The sequence below is a fragment of the Varroa jacobsoni genome, unplaced genomic scaffold, assembly GCF_002532875.2.
Source record: "Varroa jacobsoni isolate VJ856 unplaced genomic scaffold, vjacob_1.0 scaffold_1107, whole genome shotgun sequence".
Classification (NCBI taxonomy): Eukaryota; Metazoa; Arthropoda; class Arachnida; order Mesostigmata; family Varroidae; genus Varroa; species Varroa jacobsoni.
The window spans coordinates 251,610-266,193 of record NW_019214009.1 but is presented as its reverse complement, the minus strand read 5'-3'; the positions used below and the strand labels follow the sequence as shown (position 1 = coordinate 266,193).

The 14,584-nt window shown below is 43.7% G+C and overlaps 1 protein-coding gene across 1 annotated transcript in view; it reads right to left on the bottom strand.

Annotated features, from left to right (window-relative positions):
- Positions 1–1,366: 1,366 nt before the first annotated feature.
- LOC111266662 (uncharacterized) overlaps positions 1,367–14,584 on the bottom strand; it is a 135,428-nt gene continuing 122,210 nt past the window's right edge. The window contains exons 24-37 of the mRNA XM_086971000.1: positions 14,116–14,563; positions 13,525–13,949; positions 12,237–13,353; positions 11,330–12,001; positions 9,480–11,192; positions 9,082–9,252; positions 8,634–8,799; positions 8,207–8,307; positions 7,568–7,672; positions 7,154–7,388; positions 5,622–5,825; positions 5,264–5,395; positions 4,856–5,037; positions 1,367–4,701 (exon numbers count right to left, since the gene is read on the bottom strand). Of these exons, the coding sequence (XP_086827126.1) occupies positions 4,582–4,701; positions 4,856–5,037; positions 5,264–5,395; positions 5,622–5,825; positions 7,154–7,388; positions 7,568–7,672; positions 8,207–8,307; positions 8,634–8,799; positions 9,082–9,252; positions 9,480–11,192; positions 11,330–12,001; positions 12,237–13,353; positions 13,525–13,949; positions 14,116–14,563 (5,791 nt within the window). The 3' untranslated portion in view covers positions 1,367–4,581. The remainder of the gene's footprint in view (positions 4,702–4,855; positions 5,038–5,263; positions 5,396–5,621; positions 5,826–7,153; positions 7,389–7,567; positions 7,673–8,206; positions 8,308–8,633; positions 8,800–9,081; positions 9,253–9,479; positions 11,193–11,329; positions 12,002–12,236; positions 13,354–13,524; positions 13,950–14,115; positions 14,564–14,584) is intronic.

Below are 14,584 nucleotides of genomic sequence, written 5' to 3'. Positions count from 1 at the left end.
ACCGGAGCACTTTGTTATGTTTTTGTACCATCTTGTGCTGAAAACAGAGCAAGTCGTCTAGGAGTCTACAGCAAAAAACGAGTCCGACAAATTCACTACCCTCGATCATCGCTGATGAAACTGGACATATTTAGGAACAAGTTGCAATTCCTTGCTGGATTATTGTATGTGTATATATTAACAAATTCCTCTCTGGACGTTTATTGACCGCGAAGTTGGCCGACGTTGAGGCGTTGGCGCGCTTCGTGGTGTTCAATTGCGGTGGATTCTGCAATGAAAGATAGAGCGAATAGAATCGCTTGACTATCGGCGCTTAGCCGCACGAAATGTTGAACCAACAATGATTGAAAATTTCTGCCTCCCGAATAGAATACGTGTTGGCGTATTGGATACGTAAACGGTGGAGAGTACCAAGCGTGGTTCAGGATACCCAATACTCGTCTCAAGTTTAGAGAGACAACTTTCCATTAAGTCAGATCAGCTTGACTTATTCCATGTCGTACCAAACAATTCATATTTCTCTTTTCTAGTCACTAGTACGATAGTTATCATCAAAGCTTAATACATGAATTTTCGTACATGCTTGGATTTAGGGCGTCGAATTCATTAGGTCGTAGCCATTAATTGATACTTCCTTCTTCCCACTAAGCATTATAGCCTCTTTTTTTCCACTCGTGGCTTACCCTATTCCTGTGCCCTTACAGTTGTACATATACGCACTACATTTACACGCAGCGAACTCATGAGGTTCAGAGTTTTAATGTTAGTATTTCGGCTAAGCAGAAACATGGTTTATATTCCTTTGACAATTCGTAAGTTCGCTGGCTAATCTGAGGGACATGTTAGATGGTCCTTGTTTGAGTCTGAGGCTTCGTATCACATAAGAACCTGACGTCTAAAGTAGTGCTTACAAATGGCAGCAACTTTTAAGCTCGCCCTAGTTGGCTACGAACCGCGACAACATTCCAACCGCTGTTGCTGCTGCCGCCTCTGCCAATGACAATGGCAATCTTCGACAATAACTAGCTTTAAAAAGAAGAATTACACAGTTTCGCTCTAATTCCCTTAACTTCTACTTACCACACATATGTATGAATAAGACCCCCCCCCCCCCCCGTTATATACTCTCTATACGATTATATATGTAATCTCGTTACAGAGTTCGTCTTTCACGGTTGATCGCAATAGCCGTTCATTAAGTAATCCTAGAAGTTTTACGAGGCCTAGGTATGTTTTCAATTTTCAACAAGTTTTTTTTGTTAAGCCTCCAGAAGGGCATAACCCATAAATACAAGCCCCTAAACAAACAATATGATACGATAGCAATCAGCTTCGTAACTATAAGTGCGATTAAAGGCCAGTTAGATTTTTCGATAAAACACAACCAAACGTTTATTTACAGTCTGCATAATGTCAACATCGATTGGTAATATCACAATGTTTCAACTCGAATTCGTTTCGTCTCAATGATGCTGTCGTACTAAAAATTGTAAATAATAGGACATTATGAAAAAATTTATTGAATGGAAAATGTGCTGCTGTTTTGGAGTACCAGGACACTGGATATACATAAATGTAAGTAGTTTTACAATTGGTAAACGTCACTGCTCGGCCAACAATAATGAACCTGGACACGTTAAAGATATATAATAACAATCAGAGAGTGTGCACAACTTAATGCTTCCACCAACAAATCGATAACAGAAGCAACGACCAATCTAGCTTATGTACGTCGTCTGGTTTAAGATCGACAGCCAACAACATTTCGTCAAGCAATTTCAACGTCTCAGCGCGGCGGGCAGCGTGCCGGATTTCAAATCGAGTGAGTGCCTATTATTCCATATTATTTATTGATATAATAACACATTCGCTGGAAGACTAAAAGGGATGAAAACCAATTGTTAACACATAGTCGATTGTAGTATATTGTCACAGTAACCGTAGTCGTAGTCGCTGAGTTTTTGTCGTTGTTCAACACTGAGGATCCGCGATAAACGCCAACAATGGCTTTAAAAATTAATGATGACAACAAAACAATTGAACACCTCATTTGAGCAAAACGATCCCGTAAACTTCGTTGATCTTATTGACGAGGTAGCGAGTTACGCGTGCATGCATGATTCCGCCCGATAACTTGGTAACCGGTAAAGAGTCTATACTTAGAGTTCCATAAAGATAAACACAGGCAGTGGATCACGAATTTTTCCCCAAAATCAATGCAGATCGAGCCAAACCTAGTCGTACTTCGCAGCCCACCGGGCAAATCGTGCGTATGAATAGTAACATTAGACCAACCATAAGTAGTATATTTAGATGAATAGAAATGGTGATATTAATCTGTAACACTTATTTAGTTATCCGTTCACTGCCATTGACTTGCCCATGGTTTTTTCTTCCTATTCCGCTGTATATCTAGAAACTTTGTTTCAGGTAACTTTGTTGTATCAATATCATTGTACTTTCGACCCCTCTAGCCCACCAATGATCAAAATGATTTGGTTTCTCATCACCGTTCGTGACAACCTTTCCTTTATCATCGTTGCAATTATCTAGTCAGAATTAGCATTTATGATTATTTTCTTTTCTCTCCCTTGTCATCAATCGATCGATTTTGTCGTCATGATCTACCTAAAAGCCTGCCCGTAACTACTGGCAGGATGTGCGATCACAATGGAGCTTCAGCAACTGATAGCACTAGAGAATGGTTGATGTCGATGCTGATAATAACATTTATCATTTTTGAGTTTATCTTCGAACGTTGAACCTAGTTCTTTTTGCTTTTAGTGCAATGTTTGGTCTACCCTTCGCCACTGTGGTAAAGACTTGTTTCGGGTGGGCAGCCCAAATTTAATGAATTAAGGCCAGGGCAGAGACTGTGCCTTTACGCGTCGGTTTGCTGTTTTGTTTCTGTTTCTACCGCTGCCACAATAACGCGCTTCAGATACACGTTCCTTTCTCGCTACGTAAACAAAGAATTATAAAAATAACATTAATTCTAATTAAGATAATAATAATATTCAGATCAGTCTCAACATGCATAAACTATAAGTAACAACGTTAGACTTTCATGTCCTCAGAAGAAAATCTCGAAACACCCCGCTTTGTCCTGCGGCTTTTCGGAAATTTCACGAACCTTTTTTGTGGATGGCACAACATTGGGCGCAACCCATCGGGGCGACCTGAGTCTTTCCCGACCCGGAACCTACCACCCTGGAACGTATTTGTTCCAGGCCGAGAAGAACATTTACTAGCGGGTCCTTTAGGACTCCAGAATCAGTAACATAAAAAAGGCCTATGACGAAACTAAAAGGTACTATAAACCTTTCGCTGTTCGATTTCCTTTTCTGTTTTTTTTTTTTTGCTATCCATTCTTTGTCTATAAATGTCTCATCGACTTCCGAAAGCTGTCGTCTGTCTTCGATTAGAGTGACAGTTAAGTGCTGATAGTTTTGCTTGAATTTTCCCTCAGACTTGCTATTACATAGTCTTACCCTTTCGTCAGTCACCAAGCGTCATAATTTGTTAATAGGACTGCGTTATAATCGCACCTTACGTATTCGGCTACTAATTTGTAATTAAACACAGTGAGCTTGGTAGTTAGTAGGCGCCACTGAAAGTTTGTTGTACGCAATATGTATTCAACGGTGAGGAGAGCCTATCTGCTACTGTCTTCGTCAGTTGTTGGGTAAAAAAAAGAGTCGCATCATCAGATGCTTATATTTCTGTTAGGAGTTTTCTTAGTTCCTCGCCGAGAAGGCGTCGATATTACATTAATTATTCCTTAAATATATATATTTAAGGATACTATTAACTTAAGAACAGGCCCACATGGGAGTAAACGAACCAAACTACGCGTCGCAGACGATACGTATCTGCGCAGTCTGCAGAGCCGCCTGTCGGGAGGTGTTGGCAATAAGAACAAAGCAATGGCTCCCTTATTTTCGCGCTAGCATCGCATATAACGAAACTATTGTTACCTAGCGTTCGCTTATGTTGTTATCAACGTTTCACTTTTTGCCTTAGGCGTTATATCTTTTATATAACGGGTAGCGCAATAAGTTAGCTTTCATCGAGTGCAATTTTTTTCTGCGACAGCAGTCGCTTATGACACCGTTGTATAACACGGAGATAATGATCATTCTCGACCCGTTTCACTTTTTATCCATCCGTCTATCTGAAATTTTCGCGTTTATTCCATGCAAAGTATAATAGTTGGCCTGCTTCTATGTGTAAAATCAACGTAGCCATGCTCAATATCTAGAGCGAGAACGCGTCTTTCAACGAAAGGACAACACTTGCACGACAGAAACAGTTTCTCTGATTTTTTTGAACTTCCACATCTCTTCTCTCTTGTCCTGATATGGTTGTACGGTGCGTTTAGATTGTGTAGTGAAGCTGTTGCCATGAGAAGCAAACAGCGAAATAAATAGACTGGTTATATAATCTTCGTTCAGTCCACATGCCATCCCTTTTCGACAACTAAATTTTGGGGGGAATGGGAGTTGACTTTTTTTTTCATAATTTATGCTTCGAATTTATGCTTTATGCTGCGTACTTTCCAAGGCTCCTGCACCGTTTTGTTCACCGTTGTCGTGCAGGAAGCTTAGGCCGGACTCGTGGAATTACTATTGATGGGAGCGGGTGTGCCGAAAGCGTTTCAGCTAGACTGTCCCCGTAACCACTGTAGCCTCCGGACGACATCTGCAAAGGACACGAACAGACATACTTTTTGGCCTGTTGTTAACGCTAAGCATTTTTACGGGGCCTATGCGTTTGGGGTTGTAACGAATATCTCTTAATATGGTATTTTGTCAGCCTTAGTGAATGAGTTAGTATTAAGTTGACTTGAACAAACCTGTGTGTGACGACCATCAATGGGTCCGTGGTGGCTGTGTGGGTGATGGCCATGTCCGTGCCAGCCATGCGGATCGCCACCTTGACTAGTTTCGCCCTCGCTTGAGCTGTCACTTATCATCTGGGTCTTATCGGAATGCCCTTTATCAGATGACGCTAGCAACGATCCGCCACCTGGATAGGCTGTAATAATAGTCGTGGGCAACTGTTACTATTAAGCAACGTAAGTATAGCGATCGGAAACAAACGAACTGTGTCGTTGGAGATATCTTGGTACCGCAATTTTTTAGTAGATAACGTTGCTTTTGTGTACATGTAGGTAGAATGAACGGCCTACGGCGTTTATCGGATGTTTATTTAGAAGAGAGGTTGCTTATTCTGTGGTATTGTCCTGGCGATGGTCACTTACCCATGGCAATTTTCGTTGGTGGCAATGGAGGTTTGACAGTCGCGGATCGATATCGTGGCCTACAGCGTTTGACCGAACAGCACACCGTCACGGTGAGCAAGGACAACGCGATTGGAAGTGCTATAGCTAATACTGTAAGAAAAAAAAAATCCTGCATAAGTCCACGCGATGAAAACCGCTAAAAAACTGTTACTGCTGTGTAACGGTGAGGAAGGAAAATTGCTTCCTTCAATAAACGAGCCATTTGAAATACACCGTATAATTACGCTCTTGAAAAATTATTTGTCGGAAGCTGCATGAGTGTCTTTTGATTTTTGCTAGGAAAATTGGAAGGGCTGAAATGAAAACAAAAACCAACCTAATCCGTTAATCTCGCAGCGTCTTCCAAGGTACATCGTATTACAGCGACAGGTAGTCTTCTCGATGCCATTGTCAATACCCAAAATGCAGCTTCCTCGAGCACTGCAGAACTGGCAGTTCTTGATTTCCGACGAGCAAGTTCTGCCGGGAGAATCCACGTCCAGATCCTGGTAGCCCGATTTACACTCGCAGTGGAATGAGCCTATCGACGAAACGAGCTATTACTATATTGCAACTACTTGACTTATCCTTCACGCTCGTCACATCAGAATAATATCAATTCAATGTCGGCATCATATCTGAGTTGAACTAGCTAATAGGTAAAAAATTTCTTCATTAAAGAAATTACATAACAAAAAATGCTCCTAGACAAAATTATAATATATTAAGTTACGTTTGGAAGCTCCTTTGAGTGTTCCTTTAAGTGTTTTTTATCTTCCGAAGAAAGAAGCGAGCACATTTTACTTAAGATAGTGTCCTTCTTTTTTACGACGTTTGCCCCTCTTTCTGATAGTTCATGGGGAAAAAAAGGCTTCATCCTTGGTAGACACTCATTCGTCGATCCATTTGCAGACTAATTTTTTAGAGCTACGCCGCTTGCACTGACTGAAGCTAGTGAAAATTATATCGAGCGGATTGCGAGCTATACACTGCGTGGGAACTTTTTCATTAACTGCTTGATAGATTATCGAAGCAGTATTTGATATAGCGTCCTCGTGCAATCATATTACTTTGCGCCACCTTTTACCAATCCAGGACCTTTTTCGTTCTATTTCGTGGCCCAAATGAGTGGATTTTCTAAACGAGCTCCTATGGTTCTTCTCCAGGGTTCGGGCAGTCCATAGTACAGCACCCCCTTTATCCCATCATATGCAAAGATGCAGCTTTCAGTAACTAATATTCCTTCATGGCATTGAGCTGACAGAGTCTAACTATTCTGGCTCGCGTTTAAAGGTGTCGTAGAAAACAATCTTCTATCATCTCTGCCGTGCAAGCAACGCAAGCCATGTTGTCCTTATCGACTGCTTGTTATTTTCACTAAGTCTATGGTGGTCCGGTTCCTTTTTTCTCGGTCTTTCCCAGAACATACAAACAGTAGATAAGTCATCTAAGCCATTTTGCTTACGAAGTGCCCATTTTTTGGGACCGTCCAGAGTGTTTGCCATTCAATTCGAAATTTTCTGTTTTGAAGCGATCCGACCAAAGCTGGCAAGTAGTAACGGCTTCTGTACGCTCAGAGCTGATCTCGCAAATTATTCTTGTTGTCTTATCAACGCTTTTTCCAGTGCAAAGAGAGTGGAGAAGACATGGTCGTATATGCATATTTTCGAGCTTCATGACTGAATGTACCTAATCACCGCTTATGACGACAACAGCCCAATGAAGATAATGGAGCATACGCCCGACAGTCAAAACAATTACCCTTAACTAGAAACAATCAGTCGATCCGATGCTAGCGCCATCAATACTTCAACAGGAACTTGTTATTCAAGCTAATAACTTGTAAACGCTAATGCCAAATGTGCTTACCCGGTACATTTATACATCGAGCGTAGTAGCTGCAATCGTTAAGATCAGCAAAAGTGCACTCATCAAGATCCTGAAGTGCTTCAATAGGAGCGGACGCCAGTAGTAAGAAGGGCGATTGCAACGATACAAGCGAGGCGTTAAGAGCCGAAGCGCTTCGAGTCAGCTGCTCCGAAAGCAACGGTAACGATATGTCCGCGTTGGAGGCTCTTTGTGATAGTACCAGAGTGAGGGCCAGCTACAAAAGATAAAGTAGAGACATAATAGAGGGAAAGCAGCGGAAACGTTAGAAATTGTTAATTTTCTAAGGTGTCGGTACTTGTGTCAGCAGTATCTTGAAAAAGCTCGGCAAACGCTGTACTTAATAACTAGCATTATCGTATAAAGAAAGTATATAAAATATACTCTATAACTTACAGAAGATTCGTTTTGATAGTTGGTGACCTTCTGAACCGAGTTGATTTTGGCGTCAAGCAAGGATCCCTTGGGGAAGCCAAGATGGTCGCTGTACATCTGTTCAAGCTGAAATTGCAAAAAGACACAGATACGATACTGAATTTATTCAGCGTTTGTTCTATTCGCTATTAGTGCATTACAATTAAATCTCTGATTGTATGAGCTAGCTTACTCCATTTAGTTAGCGCTAATCATATTCCGGAGGCATCAGTTCCGTACGCTTTTTGAACGTGAAGGAAAAATCTATAACGCAGCGCATAGCGCGGCGAACAGAGGGCCGGGATCACAATCCTGGGACCTTTAGGTCGATCCCGAACTAAGACTCAAATTTTTATTAATTATTAAGCTTTTCAATATTGGCTACATCAGCCCCCCGCGTTCACATCACTACACTTTTTACAATTTCAGAATGGCCCTCACCGCGTCACGGCCTGTGGGCCTTCATCAGCGAATTGGCGCCAGTCCGTTTTAGCCTTATGCAACAACTGGTTTCCTATTAAAAATCTAAAGCTTTAGAGTACAACTACTTAACTCAATGATAAAATAGGTTAAATTACGCTGTGGCAAAAACGATTCTTTACGTTTACCGTAAAAACATACCGAAACTTTGAGGGCATGCAGAAGCCGCGGCATTTGTGAGTGGGCAGATCCTTTCGATGATGCCCGAATAAGATGAACGGGCAGAAGGAACGTTTGTGAGGCTAAATACCAAATAGCAAACCAAAAACGTCCATAAACTGAATTAACTCTACATGGCGAGTACTGTAAACGACGAAATTATATCGCTTACATATCTAGATTTTATGCGGAAGAAAATCTGTTGCATGCTATCCACTATGTCGTGAATGGATAATAAGTATAGTCAAGAAATTAGCAATAACAACTTAGCCTTGCTACAGTCAATCAGCTAGATCTGGAGAAAAGTAATAGTAATCGTGTTATGTGGGACCAAGTACCGAATTAACGCACGATCATTAGTAAATCGAACCTCAGATATTATCTAGTAAAACGCAACTAGGGTGCTTACCAATGCAACGATTAGATGTACCATCGGGATCCCTTGTATAGCCAGGACGACAAACGCAAATGTATTTGTTGCGAGCGGACTTCGATGGATTAGGCGCGCAGGTTTCGTGCCGGGAACTGTCGCAACTCGGATAGCAGAGAGGCGTTGGGGTGGGTCCGTCCGGTTGCTATTCAAGCAAATTCACAAAGGCGGTCTCGATGTTACAGAAGCTATCCTGAGTCGATCTCTACGATTTTATTGCTAATTAAAGGAATCCAGCCATAGATAACTCTGACAGAGTGCCATATATATATATATATATATATATATAAAGTCAGTTACTTCTACCAATGCCCACAATCTACACATGATAAGGAGGTTCAGCTGCATAGTTCGAAAATGCGAGGCTAAATCGTGCATGAGGTATGCCTTTCTAGTGAGAATTGTATATACATATATTGAATAAGACCTCTTTGATCGTGCTATTAAACGGCTGGAAAGCGCTGAAGATGTCGTTGAAGTCGTCACTAGTTTGTCCGATATCGCTAGCGGCAGGAGGCGGTTTGGGGAAGCTGATCTTAACTTTAGGGCCGGTGTAGGGAGGCTTGGTCGTTGTACCTGGACCTTTTCGAGTTCCGACCTGTGAAAGTTAGGCAAGTTAGAAACTAATTGACCTGAGATTCTGTGCCAAAATATATCTTATGTCTGCTTGTGATTGAAATTCGAATACGTCTCGCCTAAAGCATAAAAATGCTTTCCTGACGAAAAAGTAAAATGTTACAACCTCGAGTGTCCCAAAAATAAAGATGGACGGCCATGTTGTACTCGCAAGAATAAAAAAAAAGAAAAGAAAAAAGATAACGGTACCTTAAAGATATTAGGAAGGGGCTTTCTAGTTGTTTGTGGATTCTCCGGCTTGATAACAGGTTCAACAGGTTTTCTGCTGCCGCGACCGGCAATGAACACTTTGACTCCACCGTAATCCACCTCGCTAACCGGTTTAGGACCGGGGGTGGTCGCAGTTGAAGATACCTGGAAGTAAATTGTTGGTCTGCTTGGCCGAATGCTGCTTTCGGAAACAATACTTTCAACTGGACTGCTACTTGCTGTAGGCTGAACAACGATTGAAGATTGGGCTTGCACCTCGTATTTGGGCGCCACTGAAGACTCATGTGAGATCTCCACAGAAACCTCGGGACTAGGACTGACCGTTGCGGGTGCAGATCCAACGGTCTGTACAAACGTTGGATGGATTCCAGTGGTCGAAGTGGAAACCTCCGTTGCTTCACTCGTGCTATCCGCAAGCTCAGTACTTGTACCCTCATCGAAAAAGATTGTTTCCGCCCCAACGATGACCGATACGCTCTCCAAAGGCGTCGTCTCAAAACCAGTTGTCTTTGAGGGGATGATGCTTTTGGACGCCACTGTAGACGTCTGGGCAGATGTTGCCTTTGTCATGGCCTTTGATATATCGGACATAAGCTTCTCACGGGAAATGTGGAGCCCTTTTCCTTCTTTCGTTTCGTCAGGTTTATAGATCGGGGTAAGCTTAGAGTGCACACTTGTTGGCGCTATGCTGGCTGAAGTAGCGGCAGGTTTGATGAAACTGGAAATATCGAGAACGGGACTAAGCGGAATGAACACAGGTTCTTGGCTCGACACCATGACTGGTCCAGCAGGTAGAGAAGAGTCTTTCCGACTGATTTGACTAGTGGCAGCATCGGGATTAGTCGTCGTGTTCTTCGTGTTGAATAGATTGACAATACCTTTGATTGCCTCGCCAAGCTTACCTCCCTTACCGCCAAGGATGTCGGTGAGGTCAAGGATTGTCCCAGGCTGAGTATTCGACGGCGCAATCTGAGTTGCCCCGACAGTGGTGGTGGTCGTTGTCGTCGCCGCCGTCGTTGTCGTTGTCGTTGTCGCCGTCGTCGTTGTCGCCGTCGTCGTTGTCGTTGTCGTCGTCGCTGTCGGCTCGATGGCAGTAGTAGCAATCGTTGCACTGGCTGTCGCGGTAAGACCCTGTGATCGGGTGAGAAGTCCATCTTGACCAGTAATAAGGAACAGTATACTTCCAGATCCAATATGTGTGAGTCGCCGATCTCTCCCGAAGAATCTGGTTGAGCTTGACAGGATCAATGTTTGGGTATGTGGTAAGGTAGTGAGCGGAGCCGTTGACGTGACTGTGGATGATTTTTTGGTAAGTGACACTGTGGGTTTGTCGTCCCGGATGATAATTTCTGGCAGTGCAACAGTTGGTATGGTAAACAGGGTTGTCGTTGTTTCAACAGCTCGTTCGGTTGTGGAAGATGTAACAGTGCTCGTTTCCGATAGTGCTGTCATGGTGGTCTCCGTTGGACGACTAACAACTTCGTACGTACTGGTAGTAGTGGTCGACGATGGAGAGAAGAACGAAGCTGATGGCGAAGACATTGAAGTCACTGTAACCAGTGGTTTGCGAACTTCTTGAGTCTCCGTTGAGGGGACGAGGTCGTCCGTGACAGGTGGAGCGGTGTAGGTGGAATACTGGGTTGTCGTAGGAGTGATCTTGGTTGTAGATCCATCCAACCGCATAGTGACCACCTGTTTAGTTGTACAGAATATAGGAAAGAGAAAAATTATAGAGTGAAGAGTTGACAAAAAATAGTATTAATTATTCAAGCGCTAAAAGTATAGCGCAAATACTACCACAGCAATCCGAGAAAGAGGCAAGCTTTTACCTGAGGCACAATCTGCTCGCTCGAGATGACGATCTTGTCTTTGCCACCGAACAATGTCGTGTAGAACGTATAAGTGGTATACGATGTGTAGGTTGTGTACGGGACTCGTGGATCGAGCTTCGTTGTAGTGCTGACAGGTCGCTTTGTCGTTGTAGGCTTAAGTTTTGCCTGGTCGACGAATAAGGTTGCGTAGCTCGTGACCACTGATTCTTTACTGACCACATACGAAGAGGACTGACGGAAGAACGTTGTGAAATAGGTGAACGTCGTGAGGAAAGTTTTGACGGAAGGAACCAGCGGGCCCGAACGCGAGGATGATGTCGACCCAGGTGCAAGTGTAAACAGAGTAAAGGACGGGACTGAGGAGGTCTGCGTTGATCTGACCGGTTCTTGTGGAGGTTGATCAGGAAGGACGCTCTGCAAAATGTCAGATGGCAAAGCAGCACCCGCTGTTGGAGCAATGCTGACCGTCCGTGTGACGACGAACGACTCTGTGAGCGTGAACACCTGACTTTGTACTTCTTCGAACGGAGTAACGAGAGAAGAGGTGCCGTTGAACAGAGTGGCGTAGAACGTAAATGTGCTGTATGACGTCGATACCTTGAGACGCTCGGAGGTTTTGAGAATTGTCAGAGGAGTGGCAGGAGTCGGCAGAATTGAGAGGAGTGGAACCTATAGAAATAAGGCAGTGCATTAGTTAGCAGGAGAATAAAACGAAGATGTGTCAGTGTGTTCCATTCGTTTGGTTTCTAACGGATAATTATTGATATCAGGAAATTGCAGGATGTGTGCATAAGTAGATGTCGAATAGAAATTCGAATTAAATCTACTATACATATTTAATGTGCGGTATACGAGTGTATACCACACAGTAAGGGGACGATAGCTTTCCCTGGTGACTTCTTACTTGAAGTGTATTGGAGATGACGTTCAGAGAGCTGATTACCGATGTTGATCCATTGACGAAGTAAGTTGTATAATACGTGTAAGTCGTAAACATCGTCTTTGTCTCAAAGTCGGAGATGCGTGGGGTCTGAAGTTCATTTACAAGAGCAGCATCTAGTACAAGTGATGGCTGCAGAGAGGAGGGTTCAGGATACTGGGTCACTATGCGGCTGTTGGTGTGCTCACTCGTGGAATAGGTTGTGGCCCCATTACGAGTAATCGGTATGGTGTATGTTGTTGTTGTGAAGTAGGTGAGAACGACCGGTGAGGACTGTATAGGTCTTGCAAGATGCGGGCTGGACGGGAAAAAGCTGGGCGTGATCGTTGAGGTGACCAGCGAATAGGTGGTCAATTCAACGTCACGATATTCTGTTGAGCCAGACACTTCGATCGGCAGGCGCGTCGTGGTTGTAAAAGCCACAGGAGTAACCGAGATTACTGGTGATTGACGAATTAGATCGGATGGTCGTACCCGACGCGAGATAATCTTGCTTGCTTTAAGTCTGGTCTTGTTGCTCTTAGTTACAACTTGGAATGGTTGCGAGATCTGAGGAGGTGTAGCTGAGGTCTGATCAACGAAGGTGCTGGATGATTCAGGCACTGGCCGGACAAGCTTGCTTGCCTTTTTCCGAACTGTCACCCTCAGTCTCTTCACTTGTTTAGTAGGTGAAACTGTAACGCTTATTAGCTCAGTTAAGGAATCTGTTGGTTCAGTCAAGGCCGGCGTAATTTCAAACAGGAACGAGCTCTCCAGTTGAGACGGCTCCAAAATACTCGTTTGTACCCCCGGTCTTTTACGCACAATCGATTTAATCTTAATCTTCTTTCGAGTCATATCCGTTGAGCTAACAATAGGTCTTGTGACCTGTACGTATTCAGTCGTAGTTTGCGTTATGGACGGCTCAATACTTGCTAACGTATGTTCAAAGCTAGCAGGCTGTGTGCGAATGATGGCGTCACCCACGTTGTCCAGCTTGACAACGGTACGCAGTGAGAGGTCAACTTTTGTTGTTTTGCCATTGCGAACGTCGTTGGCGAGGTTTACCGTGCGGGTGTTGTCGAGCGCCAAGTAACCATTGCTGAAATACACATCGAAATTGGGCAATGATACATTGTATACACGTATAATCAGTTCCTACAAGAAGATACTGCTTAGACCGCAGTTACAACAACAACACATATCGTCGGAACACATCTGAAGTGCGAACGGATTATACAATGTTATTTACTTGCTGATTATAATAACATACCTGATCGACATTTCTTCTGTGTTCTGTATCTTGAGAAGGCCTGTGGGGGTAGCTAAAATGTTAGACTTAATCTCAGTTTTCGACGACGTGTGGGTGACGCCGGCTTCATCGACGACAGTGTACATAAACGTTTGTAACACGTAGACCGTCTTTTTCACATTATCTAATTGATCAAGGTCGAATGTGGGCGTAACTGAAGTGGCCTCTATCAGTGGTGTCGGCGCTATGCTGGATGCTGGCGCAATGTCACCTGCGATGTGCAGTCGACTTTGTAGATTCACAATGGTGGTAGCCAGACCCTTGGTCTTTGTGATTACCGGAACAGTTGATCCATCGACATAACCATTCGAGATCTGCGACAATAATGTTGGATCTACCTGACCACTATGTATAGAGGTCACAACGGACTCACGGCTTTGATAAACCTGTGAAGATCGAACAGCAATTTTTACGATCAACGAGTGGTAAGGAATGCAAAACTTCACCATGCGGCGTTGTTGCCTTGTGGCAGATACAGCGCTACCTAGCATTCGTAATTAACAATAACATATGGTAGACGATCTAATTAAGTGGGTCATTGATGTCACTTACAGTATGTGTTCCATGCAGAAACGTGGTTAAGTAGGTAAACGTTGTGTAGAACGTAACCGGTGGAGCAGACGTTAATGGAACCGGCAACTTTGGCTGCACTCGGCTGGAGACAATACGCCTAGTTCCGTCCGGCAGCTTCTTGACTTTGGGCTTCTTTTTTGGCTCAGGCGTCACAAGCTCTTCCACTTGAGCACTCTCGAATAAATATTGCGGTAGGCTAGACTGAATCACAACTGATGTCAGTCGCTGACGAGGAATCACGCGTGAGCTGCGGATCAGCGTGGGAGTTTGTGCAACGAAGGTCGATTCGGGAGTTGGGGCGGGGCTAAGCACGGGAATTCGGGCCAATTCGGGGTTTACTTCGGGGTATTCGGATGCCTGAGGACGACGTCGAACTACTGACGACTTGCGGAGACGCATCGGTGTCACGTACGAGGCTGTGTCAATCCTATAAAATAGAGCAAATTAG